Source organism: Octopus bimaculoides, chromosome 5 (assembly GCF_001194135.2).
Source record: "Octopus bimaculoides isolate UCB-OBI-ISO-001 chromosome 5, ASM119413v2, whole genome shotgun sequence".
NCBI classification, from domain to species: Eukaryota; Metazoa; Mollusca; class Cephalopoda; order Octopoda; family Octopodidae; genus Octopus; species Octopus bimaculoides.
In genome coordinates, this window is record NC_068985.1 from 60,095,223 (window position 1) to 60,110,208 (window position 14,986).

At 36.4% G+C, this 14,986-nt stretch overlaps 1 protein-coding gene across 2 annotated transcripts in view; it reads left to right on the plus strand.

Annotated features, from left to right (window-relative positions):
* Positions 1–14,986, plus strand: part of LOC106872501 (retinoblastoma-binding protein 5 homolog) — a 47,966-nt gene that overhangs the window by 17,865 nt on the left and 15,115 nt on the right. For both annotated transcript variants that reach the window (XM_014919519.2, XM_052967726.1), the window contains exons 6-13: positions 1,640–1,711; positions 2,542–2,651; positions 3,938–4,057; positions 4,737–4,890; positions 6,787–6,858; positions 7,854–7,971; positions 9,815–9,881; positions 11,652–11,748. In XM_014919519.2, the coding sequence (XP_014775005.1) occupies positions 1,640–1,711; positions 2,542–2,651; positions 3,938–4,057; positions 4,737–4,890; positions 6,787–6,858; positions 7,854–7,971; positions 9,815–9,881; positions 11,652–11,748 (810 nt within the window). The remainder of the gene's footprint in view (positions 1–1,639; positions 1,712–2,541; positions 2,652–3,937; positions 4,058–4,736; positions 4,891–6,786; positions 6,859–7,853; positions 7,972–9,814; positions 9,882–11,651; positions 11,749–14,986) is intronic.

A 14,986-nucleotide genomic window follows, 5' to 3' on the forward strand; every position in this document is an offset into this window, starting at 1 on the left:
TCATCAAAGGCTAAGTACAATGTTAAACATCATGGCCTTGCTTCAGTGGAATGGTGATGATCGAGCGAGATCGTTGCCGGTGCCCCTGGACTGGCTCTTGTGCGGGTGGCACATAGAAGACACCATTTCGAGCGTGGCCGTTTTCGTGCGGGTGACACGTAAAAGCACCCACTATACTCTCTGAGTGGTTGGCATCCGGTTTCACCAGTCCTCAGTCAAATCGTCCAACCCATGCTAGCATGGAAGGCGGACGTTAAACGATGATGATGATGATGATGATGTAGACATTATGACTGGTTGCTCTGCACTTTTTAAGAGTGATTGAATATCAAAAATAAAAAATCTCTTAGGAAAATAGGTAAGAGTTGGCAATAGAAAAAGCCTCCTACTATAAAATCCTACCTCAGGCCATTTCTTGTCATTAGCTATGCTAGCATGGAAAATAGACATTATATGAATGAATGAATGAACAAATGAAATTAGGTCCCAGTTATAGCTGAGAAATTAAGGACCTGGTAAATAGATTAATCCAAGTCCTGTCATCATCATTTTAACACCTACTTTTCCATACTTGAATAGAGTGGACAGAATTTAGGGAGATAGATTTTCTAACGCCAGAAACCTATTCTGTTGCCAACCCATACTTGTTTTCAAGCAAGGTAATATCTCTTAATAGCGTGTCATGTTTTTTTAGCAGAACATAGGAAATGAATGACATTCAGTTACAATAATCCCATGAGGTCAAAACAAAAGACACAAACATACACTCACACACATACACATACATAAATATTTATTACAATGGGCTTCTTTCAGTTTCTGTCCACCAAATCCATTCATAAGGCTTTGGTTGGCCCTAGGCTCTAATAGAAGACACTTGACCAAGATACTGTGCAGTGGGACTGAATCAAAACCTGTGCATTTGGAAAGCAAACTTTTTAACTATACTGCCATGCCTATGCCTTATATGTATTATATTGTACCCTTTAAGAATGGTTTTGTTACTTGTTGTCTATTTAACTGACTGTAATCCTTTTTGACAGTATGTGAATCTGAAAATGTTGGATGTAATTTGTTGAGATGGTGTTTGATGCAAAATTATTGGGATTTATAGCATTGTGTAGTTTATTAACATCACCACCTACCACCACCACAATTATCATTAATGTTGTGATTATCACAATTACCATTGTAATCTCTTATTATTATCACAGCAGTAATTAATTATTGTTGTCTTGATGTGGTGGTGATGACTGTTCATCATCGTCATCATTCCACATCTCCCTATATTTCATTTCCTGGAGATTATTTCCAAAAGCATTTGGCCTTAGAAAATCTTTCTCAGTGAATTTTGTTTGACTCATACAAGCATGGAAGAAGTACATTCAACCATTGATGATAATGATTATAACTCTGTCTATTTAGGACCTTGATTTTTTAAGTTTGTCATGTGTGATTTAAAGGAGATTTGACTGCTAATCTCTCAGATCAAGCGTAGATGCTACCTGACTATTAGTAGTATATGAAAGTAGCTAGCTGTTACATGTCTCTAAATATATTCTAATTCCTCTGCAACATTTATTAATTCTTCCTCTTCTTTCTACATTTGTTGCCAACTCACTCTCTTTCTCTATTGCAGTCTGATCTAAACATTGTTGCATCTTTTGACAGACGAGGGAAACACATCTACACAGGAAATGCAAAGGGCAGGGTCAGTGATAAGATATTTAATAATGTCTTACTAAAAAAATTATTTTCTCTTACATATCTTTGATATTGTCTGTTTGTAAATTTATTTCTATTTGACATTCTATCATCACACACAACCTACACTTATCTATTCATCTAGTTTCCATGATTTACCAATTCAGTGGTTGTTTGTGGCTTGATGAAACTAGACCTGACCTGGGATTGTACATATTTTGTCGTGAGAGAGAATATTGAGAGAATTAGAAATTATAGAAGGATTGGGGTGTCTTTTGTTGAAACTCTTTACATAGTGTGTGTGTTGCATTTGAAAAGATGTTCTAAATTTTTGATAAATTATAATGTTACCCGCCCTCCTCCTTACAACAGTGTTAGTCTATCTTGTGATAAACAAAGCCAATTATTTGCCCTTCATTAATCAACGGTGTTTACCACCAACAGATTGTAAACTTATTGGCTTCATGGTAGGGTTGTAATGGCAGGTTGTGTCCTATCATCTAAGTTTTAAGTTAGATCACCTTAACCCTTTTATTGCCATATTTTTCTTGAAATACACTACTTTTGTTTCATTCAATTTTGAAACTTTGTCATTCTTAATGTTAATTTATGTTTAGAACATAAATTAACGTAAAGTTTTCATGGAAGGTTTTAATTTAGATCAGTTCAAAACCTGAAATTTGTAGAATAAAACCAGGAATGGTTTAAGGTGGGTTAGTATCAAAAGAGTTAAAACACTTCTGTAATATAAAAAAAATTTAATTTCCATGATTACTAACTGCCACATCTGGGCAATAATCTTTTGGTTGGTTTTTAATTATTTCTTTTTTCTTTCAGATTCTTGTCTTCACCATAGAAGACCTTGAGTTAGTAGCTTCATTCCGAGTGACAACAGGAACCTTGAACACAACTGCCATAAAATCAATTGAATTTGCTCGCCGTGGCGAGTAAGTCTTTTTATTCAACATTGAAATTTTTCTTAATCAGTTTGTTTTGAATGGAAAACATTCCAATCTATTTTATTTCTAAATTAATGTTTTTCTCTTTTGATTTTTGATTTCAATATTAAACATTTTCTGTTTTTAATAACTTAGTCAGCAGGGCAAGATCATTGTCCATGACATTTTCATAGAGTTTTAGTTTGCTACAACAAGCTAAGTATATGTGGAAGAGTCTGGTACAGTAAATTAAGGATTCATTTAGTTGTGCTACTGACTATGATAAACTTGGTCAGGTAGACTGGAATTAAGAGTCAGTAATAAATTATAGATCCTCCTAGACTGGTAGGAGGAAAGGATTCCAAAACTGGGGGAAGTAATCCTCAAATCTGAAACCTTTCCTGAAAGCTTTCATCAGAATGGTGTTTGCTAAAGGACCCTCGAGTACCAGGTTTTGTGGCACATTAACCCTACCAACCACATGTACAGTCCATCTGACAGATTTCCATCTACCTAGTTTCACTGACAGGCTTGGGGAGATTGTTTTTGGGTGCAGGCATTGTTGTCTGGTTCACTTCATAACTATTTGGTTTCAGTTTCAATACCACCATGGGAGAGTTTTGAAGAAAGCTTTGTAAGTTAAATTTGTTAGAAACTAGAGATGAGGGAGAACCATTCTTGTGGGTAGTAAGCTTTATCCATTACTCAGTGTAATACCACCACCACTACCTGGTCGTTGGGTACCCTCAGTAGAGTTTACCCAGTGTACCACCCTCATATGGTCCTTAGGTGCCTTTATCAGAGTGCAGTAAAGTTTCTGGTCTCAGGATAACTTCTTACCACTAGTTTTAGATGCCTTGTAAAATAGTTATGGCTACTATTCTTCTCTCTTTTAAGAAGAAGCAGAAATTGTAGTGCAGTGGGTTTGAACTTGGAGTCCCCCCCTTTTCTCCTGTCAGCGATACAGTACATCGTCTCTCGCACATCACACTTAACACTTTATTGTAATTATCTTCAGTACTGTCTCCTTGCCTTTTTCCTCCACCCACATCTCCAAACAGCTTAAAAATTGTTATGGCCACAGTTCCCACAGCTTCACATTAATAATTAATGTAAAAGTAAATTAAGAGAAGTTATCTTGAGATGTTTAATTAGTCTAAGAGTAATTATCTCCATGAGTACACCATAAGATAGAAATAACTATTAGTTGACTGATAATAATAATAGTAAATGTTTTGTTCATTCCTTGTTCCAAATATCTTTAAGTAGCAGGTGTATCCTCTTCCTATCTACAGTTGTTTCCTTGTCAATTCGGCTGATCGTATCATCCGTGTGTATGAAAGTGGAGAAGTTTTAGCTTGCGGTAAAGATGGTGAACCAGAACCTATACAGAAACTACAAGATCTTGTGAACAGGTTTGATCTGTTGTTAAACTATTTTATAACCATTGTATGTATAACCTTATCATCATCATCATCATTTGACATCTGTTTTCTATGCTGCCATAAGTTGGATGGTTTGACAGGAGCTGGTCAGTTGGAGAGCTGTCCAGATTCCAAATTGTCTGCTTTAAAGAGAGTGCTGGGTGCTCTTTTATGCATCACAGGCCCAGATGTGTTTATGCAGCACCAGCATGAGTGCATTTGACATAACACTGGCACCTGTAAAGAACAAACCTATATGAATGGATGGCAGCAATTTTACTTGGTTTGATGCTTCTTCTCAAGTACTGCAAATTGCCACCACTCCCAGTCCCTTGTCATTTCCTCAGTGAGGAAATATATATTATTTTATATGTAAGGTTAGATCTGTTGAATTCTGTTCATTATACTATTTTATATATTCTTCTTTTACTTCTGTCACATATACAGTGAAGTCTGTAATTCACTGATGAGGTCAAGTAAGGTTAAACACGGAGTTGTCTCCTATACTGCTAAAATGATAAAAATATTATTAGACATTGTCTTATTATTTTATTTCCACCACATAATTATTTTTTGTTTGTTTGTTTCAGTGACCTCTCCAATGAAAAGTGAACACAACTTAAGTATATCTAACATTGTTTTCTTCTTCTATATTGATTTTTGTTTTTAGAACTATGTGGAAGAAATGCTGTTTTTCTGGTGATGGCGAATACATTGTTGCTGGCTCTGCTCGCCAGCACTCTCTCTATATCTGGGAAAAGGGTGTTGGTAACTTAGTGAAGATTCTTCATGGTACAAAAGGAGAACTTCTCTTAGATGTTGTGGTAAGTCTATTTCTATTCATTTTTTCTCCTATTAAGCACTTATTTAGTCAAATTTAATAATAGTTTTGTTATTTACCATCTTTAAACAGTTCTTTTCTTATAAGAGTTTTTTAAAAATCATTTCATAGTTCTCCTTTATTATTTATTGAATCATCATCATTCTATAATGTCCGTTTTCCAAGCTGGCATGAATTGGAGCATCCAACAAGAGCCGGCAAGTCAGGACTGCACCAAGCTCCAATGTCTACTTTTGCATGGTTTCAACAGCTGGATACCCTTCCTAATACCAACCACTCTACAGAGTGCACTGGTGCTTTCTACATGGCACTGGCACTAGTAAGATTACCATGTGACTCACAAGACAAGACCTCTCAGCTGAAATGGGCTGAGTGGTATTGAGAGAGGTGGCTTTGTGCCAGGTGATGGGAAGTAAAGTATGATAGAGGGAGAGGAACAGGTGTCTTGCTGGAGGGAAGATACATGGTTACCTCAGCTGGAAATGAAAGAGGATGGTGGTAAAGAGATGACAGGGATACCTTCAACTTACAAGATATGTAAAAATCCAGTTTACTATGATTTGTAGCTGCTAGTGCTATAGTTATAAATTAGTGTTAACAGCTAACAGCCTCCTATAGAATGTTTTAATGCAGCTCTCAAACCTCACATTGCCTTTTCTCTTTATTATCATTATTATTAAGGTGGTGAGCTGGCAGAATCATAAGCACACCAGACAGAATGCTTAGTGGCATTTTTCCCAGTTTTTATTTGAGTACCATTTCTACTGAAATTAACTTTGCCTTTCATCCTTTTAGAGTCAATAAAATAAGTACCACTCATTAACTTAGGTCAGTGTAATCAAGTAGCCCCCCCCGTCCCAAATTTCATGCTCTGTGCTTATAGTAGAAAGAATTATTATTATTGAGTGAGAGAGAGAGCAGCAGCAGCACATGCCATCAAAGTGATACAAATATACAAAGCCCATCATACCAATCATGTCTATTCATCTGATAAATGTACACTAGACACATGTCACAACCATATGTGTGATCTCATATCAAGATAAACAATGCATGACCTTGCATGTGGGGCCCAGTTAGAGTTTTCTTCAGATTGACTAGCCCATCCTGCTCAAAAGGTCTCTGAATAAGGGTTGTTCAAACCCTAAAGAATCCCTTTTTGGTGGGTGGGTGGGTGTTTTTTCTTTCTTTTTTTTTTTTTTGTAACAAACTTAGTTCTCAAAATAGATAAATAATGTGCACCATGTGAGAGTCAAATGACATTCAACTCAAACTTATAAGGCAAGTACTTAAGATGTCGACCTTGCAATTTTGAGGTTCTTATTCAATCTCACTGCACTGCACCTTCAGCTAGTGTGTTCTGTCAGAGGTAAGTGAAACTGGGGAGATGGAAACTGGAAGCTGATCTAATTTATTGTATATATTATATATATTTCAAACAACCAACTTGGTACCACTTTGTTACTGATTCCGCTTAGTTTAAAACTAGAAAAATGTTTGCTTTGTTTCCCTTCACAAAGGAAACAAACAACATTTTCTCATTAAATCTGAGATAGGGCAGTGCCTCATAAACATTTCATAACAACTTGAAAATAAGGATTTTTAAAATTTTGTTTAGCCAAGGTGAAGTGGATTGCTAACTTAAGGGAAAGTTAGTGCAATAATGTTTAGTTTAAAGGGACCTTAAAGTAATGGTTAAAAGAGGGTTGGTAACAATTTTACAGAAAATTTTTTATATAAATTTGTTTCACTAAATTCTTCTAAATTGTTGATTTGTTTAGAAATGAATTGGAAACACATTGCCATTGTATTTCGTTATGAATATTGTCAGATGGTTAATGTTTAATGCTTGTTGATTATGAATTAATTATACTTACAGTGGCATCCTGTACGTCCCATCATAGCTTCCATCTCAAGTGGAGTTGTGTCGGTGTGGGCCCAAAATCAAGTGGTAAGTAAATGTCAACGGTCACTGGAAAAATTCAGATCACCTAGAGGTCCATTATTTATATATGTATGTATGTATGTATCTAGGTGTTGTCATTGCTGTGTGGGTGAGAAGTTTTGCTTTTCAACCACATGGTTTGAAGTTCAATCCCACCATGTAGTACTTTGGCCAACTGTTTACTATAGGCCAAGGCCAACCAAAGCTTTGTAAAGAGATTGGTGTGTGTGCCTGCAACACTTTTGTACAAGCAATTTCAGCTATAAACATGTATCTATCTACACACAGTGTTGTCAGTTTCCTCTGCCAACAAATCACTTTATGCCTTTGAAGCTGTGAAAGGTAAGAGGTCCTCAGTTGAAAAACCAGAGCTAGCTTCAAGAAGGGCATCCAGGTGTAAAGCACTGTCTCAATTTATTCATCTAACCCATTGCAAACAAAATAAACAGACACAAAACAAACAAGTGGTCAAGTCAACAAAACTGCTGATAGACTACTTTAATAGCCAGTTCTATTAAGAATATTGAACTGGGAAGTAACTCATGGGCATCAATGGCATAAATTTAATTCAGGTAGATGCTGGTGTATGCAATGAATGCTTTCCTGTTGGTGTATGCAATGAATTCTGAATAAATTGAAATTTCCCTTCCTTTTAGTTCAAGAAAGAAAGCAAAAACCTAGCTGTAATGGTTAGTTACAAAGTAAAGGAAAAATAATTTTAAACTCTCATCAGAAATTAAATTTTTATGTTTAAAGAAAAATCTGATTTTTGTTGGCTAAGAGTGACTCTCTGGGCAAAATGTTTAGCGGCATTTCATTCATCTTCATATTTTGAGTTCAAATTCCGCCAGGGTTCACTTTGCCTTTCATCCTTTCAAGGTCAATAAAATAAGTACCAGTTGAGCACTGCAGTCAATGTAATCAATTTACTACCTCCCTACAATTACTAGCCTTGTGCTTAAATTTAAAACTAATAATTATTGTTAAAATAAATGTTTCAGGAAAACTGGAGTGCATTTGCTCCGGATTTTAAGGAATTAGATGAAAATGTTGAATATGAGGAACGAGAATCTGAGTTTGACATTGAGGATGAAGATAAAGAGAAAGAAGAAACGAAAGGTAACTAACTCCTTATATCTTGTTGAACATTCTCTATGACAAAAACCCAATCTTGCATTCTATTACAGAAGAGAAATAAATGATAGAAGGGAATTAGTTTTCTCCCTTACATTGAAGTATGACTCTCTTCAAAAGGCTGAAGTTATCTAACATCACTCAGTAACACCTTTGTCAGCCACTCACCAGCTTTCAGTTTAAAGTTGTATAAGGCTGTGATAATTTTACAGTTAATTTGCATTTCTAATCTGGAACTCCCCTCTCGTTCGAAAATATCAGTCTACTGGAAGCTATTTAGAGACATGCAACCAGACACCTTCTGTCAGTCACTATATCTTAAAGTGTTAGTTCTCTGGACATTGAAACACTAAAGTCTCAACATCTAGCAACAACTTGATAGAAGCCCACAATATTGAGGTGTTGATTTTTTTAAAGAATTATTGTTACGGGAATTAGAAGAGTCAGAGCTTTTGGTATGTTTGTATTCCTTCAAAGACAGTCTCTGTAATCTGTCTTTTTCATCTTGTGTCATGGGACGGTCAGCGGGACGATTGGAATTGAGAATTTGCTTTGGGTCAGCAGCTTTTTCTAGAGCTATTTTCATTAACTCATCAAATTTCAGCGGAGTTGCTCCAGTGCTAGAATTAAATGGTTTTTTCGTTTTGCTAGAAATGTTCAGACGACTGGCACTTGAATCAGAAGCAGATTTGGACCCACTAAGAACTGCTGATGCTGTTGACTTACTTGCTTTTAAATCTTTCGAGCTATTATTATTACTTAGAGAGGTTTTTGGTCCCTTTTCACTGTTAGAATTTCCTGTTCCCTTTGGTATTTTGAAGGTTTCTTTCTTGGATTCAGTTGAAATGAACAACAGAAAATTACTTACACAACTTTGACCACTTTTTTGAATTCAATATTTTCACTGCTTGTGAACATGCTTACAAAAACGTGATAACAGTTCGCCACTGATGATATTTGGAAACGCTATTTCATATTCAGAATTATTGAAGCATAAAATAAACTACACATGTCAGTTGTTAGCTGTCATGACACTGATCCACCAAAGATTGCATGGTTCACTAATACTGCTCCAGTCATACCTTTGAACTGTTTCCTCTTTATGACTTTTAATGTTTATTTTTCTGTCAGTTGTGTTTTATTTTATATACTTTGCATGGACTTATAACTTTCATTGTTTTTCTTTACCTGATTTATGTCTGCTTTTTGTCCCCTCTTCTAGCCTTTTCCTGACAAGATAGAGTGTACTTGAGCCTTGTATACTATAAGCTCATTATTTTTATTATTTTTTAAATGCATGTAAACAAAATTAGTTCTTGTGATAGTTGTGTTTCTGGACTGGCTCACCAATGCAATTCTGTGTGGTACTGTATCTGACAGGAAGTGAAGAGTTTAATAAATTATTAATTAGTTCCCCCTTATAACATGTTCTCTTTACTAATATGAACCTCTGGCCTCCCCAATTAGTGACCTATCATGCTGGCCAACATCTCAAATCTGAGGGAAACAGTCATTAATATTAACCTACTCCAACTTGTCAGATCCTCCCCTCTCTCCTCCTCCTCCTCAACCCCCACTTTTGAAAGCATATCTATTAGAAACCTACTCCCTTATGTCATTCTTCAGTGACTTTCATACTTGAGAAATTTTGTGAAAACAATATTTTTATACTTAACATCAACCAAGCTCTCAGTTTGTGCCTGACATGCAAATCTAACTAAACTATGCAAATCACCTTGCTAAATGAGTGTGTATATATACACACTTGTTTTAAGATAGTCAAGTTTAAGGTTAGTCATTAACCAACTCTGTCTTTTCCTCTTTAAAGGACCTGATGAAGAAGATGAAGAAGTTGATGTCACCAGTATTGAACCAATTCGAGCTTTTGTCAGTAGGTAAGTCAACTCGCTGTTCCTAATTTGTTTCTTCTTGTAACCTACCATTTTCTTATACATGTAGCCATGATTGATTATCCGATTCTATCCGTTATGTCTTATTCCATTTCTGCGTCAACAAAAGTTTCGTCTGACTCAGTCAAGCATAGAAAAGAGGACATTAAAAGGAGGATCATCATCCTTCTAATGTCTGCTTTTCCTTGGTTGCATTGGTCAAACAGAATTTATTGAGGCAGGTTCTTTTATGGCTAGATGCCCTTCCTGCCACCAGTCTTCACCTGTTTCCAAATAAGGTAACATTTCCCTACGGCCATTCACTGCTTTTATGATGGCGATGCTCATTCACAACCACCAAGCAATGTCAAGGTGCATGCATACACACACACGACAGAGCTCTTTCAGTTTCTGTCTACTAAATTAACACAGAAGGCTTTATTCAACTTGGAGCTATAGTAGAAGACAAGGTGCTACACAGTGAGACTGAACCTGAAACCATGTATTTGGAAAGCAAACTTCTTAACCACTCAACCATGCCTATATATGTATATAGAAAAAATGTCTGTCCAGTGCCATATTGCATTCTGGTTCATTTTGGACAAAGTATTTGCTTAAAACCACAAAAATATATATTTGTTATGAATGAAACTTGCAAAATCTGGAATAAAAGTGTGTATTTGTGCAGAGTCAAAGGTGTCCTATTATAGATTATTGATGGTGATGATAATAATCCTTTCAACTATAGGCATGAGGCCTGAGATTTTGGGGAAGGGGCAAGTTGATTACATCAACTCCCAGTGCTTGGCTGGTACTTATTTTATCAACCCTAAAAGGTTGAAAGGCAAAATCAACCTTGGCAGAAATTGAACTCAATGTAGACATGAAATGCTGCTAAGCATTTTGCCTGGTGTGCTAGCAATTCTTCTAGTTCACTGCCTTAATAATAATTGTAAAAATAATCATTTAACATACATCTTCCATGCTGGCAGGTGTTGTTAGGATTAACATGACCTGATAAGCCAGAAGACTGCATTGAGCTCTGTTGTCTACTTTGCATGGTTTCTACAGTTAGATGTCCTTCCTCACACCAACTGATCTACGGTGTACTGAATGCCTTTTCTTTCATGGCACTAGTTCTCCTGAGGTCATCAAGTAATTTCTAAGACAAAATATGTTAACTGAGTGCAGTATCCTATGCTAGGTGGTAAAAAGCTTAACTGTTTAGCATTCAGATTACTCTGTCAAATGTAATGCTTATTTATTCACATTGTTTTGAATTAATCATGCATTATCTTGTAGTTTGAAGATTTTGATGATGTGATTGTTTATTTTTAGAATGACATTATAGGGTGGGTGTGAGAGGCTTCATCTGGCTGGTTTGAACATAGGACAAGTAGAATATTTGGGCCAGATATGGTCAGTTTAAATGCTAAAGAGTTACTATAGTAGAGGAACAAAATCAGGTGTTTTGCTGTAGAGGAAATACATAGTTATCCCAGTTGGAAAGCAAGAAAGATGATGGTGAAGTGTCAGGACATAGCCACAACGTACAGGAAGGTGAATATGAGAAAGAATAAGGACAGAGGATCAAGGATGGATGGGAAAGTTTGCAAGAGGGTGAGGGTGACAAATGGTTAGAGGTGAATGATGAACGTAGATGGAGCTGTGGTCAATAGTGAATATCAGTTGGGTGGAGGAAGTGATAAGTTCAGATATGTAATACTACTACTACTAATAATGATGGTTTCTTTTTGTGTTGTTTTATTATTACAGCGATGAAGAAGCTGAAGATGAAAATGCTTTAATGTACCTTCCTGTCTCGCCAGAAATTGATGATCCCGAAGAAGGATGGCCGTTAGGGTCAGAAATGGTAGGTGTTCCTTATTAAACATTATGTCACCATTATAATCACCTCCTTCTCATTTAGGTCAACTTATCCTCTCATCCCAGGGTCAATTAAGTAGATACCACCTTTCTACTGTTCTCCTTTTACTCTTACTTGTGGTGTTCTGCCAATGTAAACAACATCTTTAATATTGCTATTAACATTACCACCACTGATGTTATTGCTACTACCACCAACACCACTACTACTGCTACCATCACCACCATTACATTTCATAGCCCGACCTAGTTGCAGTTGATATATTTATAGGATATATCAATGTTTGGTTGCAATTGATATATCTATAGGAAACAAATATTTTTATGGTTTAATAAGATATATTTTGACATCAGTTGAAGCATCCTTTTACAGTCAGATGCCCTTGCTGTCACTTTTTTTTCTCAAGGAATGGACTTTTTATTCCATTGATGTCTTGCAAATGCTGAGCTAATGGATGACTTACTGATGCAAAGCACAGAATATAAACATTCACACACATTTTTTCAATGTCCATTTTCCTGAGCTGGCATATATGTATGTCATCATCATCATATAATATCTGCTTTCCATGCTGGCATGGGTTGGATGGTTTGCCTGAAAATCTGCAGCCTACAGGGCTAAACCCGTCTCCTACATCATCTTTGACATGATTTCTATGGCTGGATGTCCTTCCTAATGCTGACCTCTTTACTGAGTGCCTTGGGTGCTTTTTACATGACACCAACACTAGTGATATTGCTGTGTAACTTAGAAGACAGAAAAGAAAGGGAAAAAGCTCCTACTACTAGGATGAATTATTTGGGATGCGAAGGTGGAAGTGGTTGGTTTCAATCCAGTTGCTAAAAGGCTAAAGTATGAGTGAGGGATAAGCCCAGATGTTTTGCTATAGAGGAGACACATGGCTAAAGCAGGTAGAAGGAAGGTAGTGATGGGATGCGAGAGCAAACTTGTGTGTGTTTGTATATATATATAGACTTTATGCTGAATTGTGGTACAGTATGGGCAGATTTCTGAATACCAACGAACATTTATGCAGATATAACAGTTTAAAGGATAAGCCTATTATAATGGATAATACTAAGTGGACTTTTCCTTTTTCTCTCTCTTTTTCTTTTTTCTTTGTGATGTAATCTTGGGACTGAAAATGTTTGCGGCTGAAGATAGCTTAAAACCATCCTTTATATCAACAATATATACTGATGTAATGGCAGTTTGTGTATAAAGCTTGAAACATGTGTACCGCGATATCCTTTGTGTTCTGTTTTCAATTTACGTTTTATATATATGTATATATATATATATGTATATGTGTATATATATATATATATATATATATGTATTATATATATATACGTATGTATGTATTAGGTCATCCCATAAGTAATGAAGTAATGTCCAAATTTCGAATAAGGAGAACAAGTGATCAAATCTTACATTTTAATGAAGCTTAATGATCAATATAGTTTCCATGATTGACATCTTTCCATCTATTTGTAAGCTTTTTAATCCCATTAATGAAAAACTCTTCAACTTCCTCAGTTGTTTTGAGAGTTAATCCATCCAAATGATTCTGGAAACTATGGAGCAAATGGTAATCTGAAGGAGCAAGGTCTGGGGAATAAGGCGGGTGAGCAGTTTTCTTCCAGCCAAGTTCTGTGATGTGATCTTTGCAGTGTGGGATGTTTGCATTGTCCTGATGAAACATCACCTTTTGATTCACTAAAGCAAGCTTTTTTTTCCCCTTCAAAGCAGCGTTCAAACACTCTAATTACTGACAGTAGATTTGAGCATTGATTGTTGCATTGGTTGGTAGCAGCTGAAAGTGGATGACTCCTTTGCAATTCCCCCAAACAGAGAGAAGAACACACTTTGCATGGAGTTCCCTTTTCTGTTGTGGTTGGGCCTTTTCCCCTTCACTAAGCCAATGTCTACGACACTTAACATTTTGATAGAAGACCCATTTTTCATCACTGGTCTGTCCAAAAGGGATGAGATGAGTTCAAGAGAATGAAGAGATTTGCAGTTGGCTTCAGACAAATCATGAGGCACCCATTTTCCGAGTTTTGGGACCTTTCCAAGCTATTGAAGATGACTGTGAACAGTTGTATGGCTTGCCAATTCTTCAACTGAAACTGCATGATCTTTTTTCATGTTCTGCCAAAAGGAGTTTGTCATCAAACTCAATTGGATGTCCTGTTTGGGCCTTATTTTCCAGGCTGAAATCGCCACTTCTGAATTTTACAAACTATCTTCCACAAGTTCATTCATTCAGGCACTCTTTTTCATAGCTGAGTGGATATTTCAAGTCGCTTCAGCAGCAGAGTTCCTTTTTTAAACTCAAAGTGCATCAAGTGCTCCTTAGACACTTCCATGTTTGAAGAGCTATAATTAGTGAAATTTCAATTAGATTATCCTGCAAAATGAAATTTAATTAGTTTAATTATGTCCAAATACATATAAATATTATTTGATGTCATTAGACATTCTAAAATACTGTTAAAGCATTTGAAAATTGAAAATATAGAAGTCCAGACATAACTTATGAGATGACCTGATATATATATGTATATACACATACATGTGCACACATATGATTTTATACAGTTTCCATCTACAAAAATCACCCACAAAGCATTTTTGGCCCCAGGCTAAGGTAGTTCACAGTGAGACTGAACTTGAAATCACTACATCCACAACAGGGATAGTTTTTAACTTTTTCCATCCAAAGGGTTTTTTTAAGCCCAATATTTACATGCTGTTATTTATAGCTTTATCTGATTTGAGTTCCACTACTAATCCCCTCCCACAGAATCATTTCACATCTTTCATCATCATCATCATCATCATCATCGTTTAACGTCCGCTTTCCATGCTAGCATGGGTTGGACGATTTGACGGAGGACTGGTGAAACCAGATGGCTACACCAGGCTCCAATCTGATTTGGCAGAGTTTCTACAGCTGGATGCCCTTCCTAACGCCAACCACTCATCAGAGTGTAGTGGGTGCTTTTACGTGTCACCCGCACGAAGGCCAGTCAGGCGGTACTGGCAACGACCACGCTCAAAATGGTGTATTTTATGTGCCACCCGCACAAGAGCCAGTCCAGGGGCACTGGCAACGATCTCGCTCGAAAATCCTATGACGTCTGAGATAAATTTGCTAACGTAGGTATATGCAACCTGGACAGCTTGTACAATCTAGAGGAACTCAGTAAGATATTCC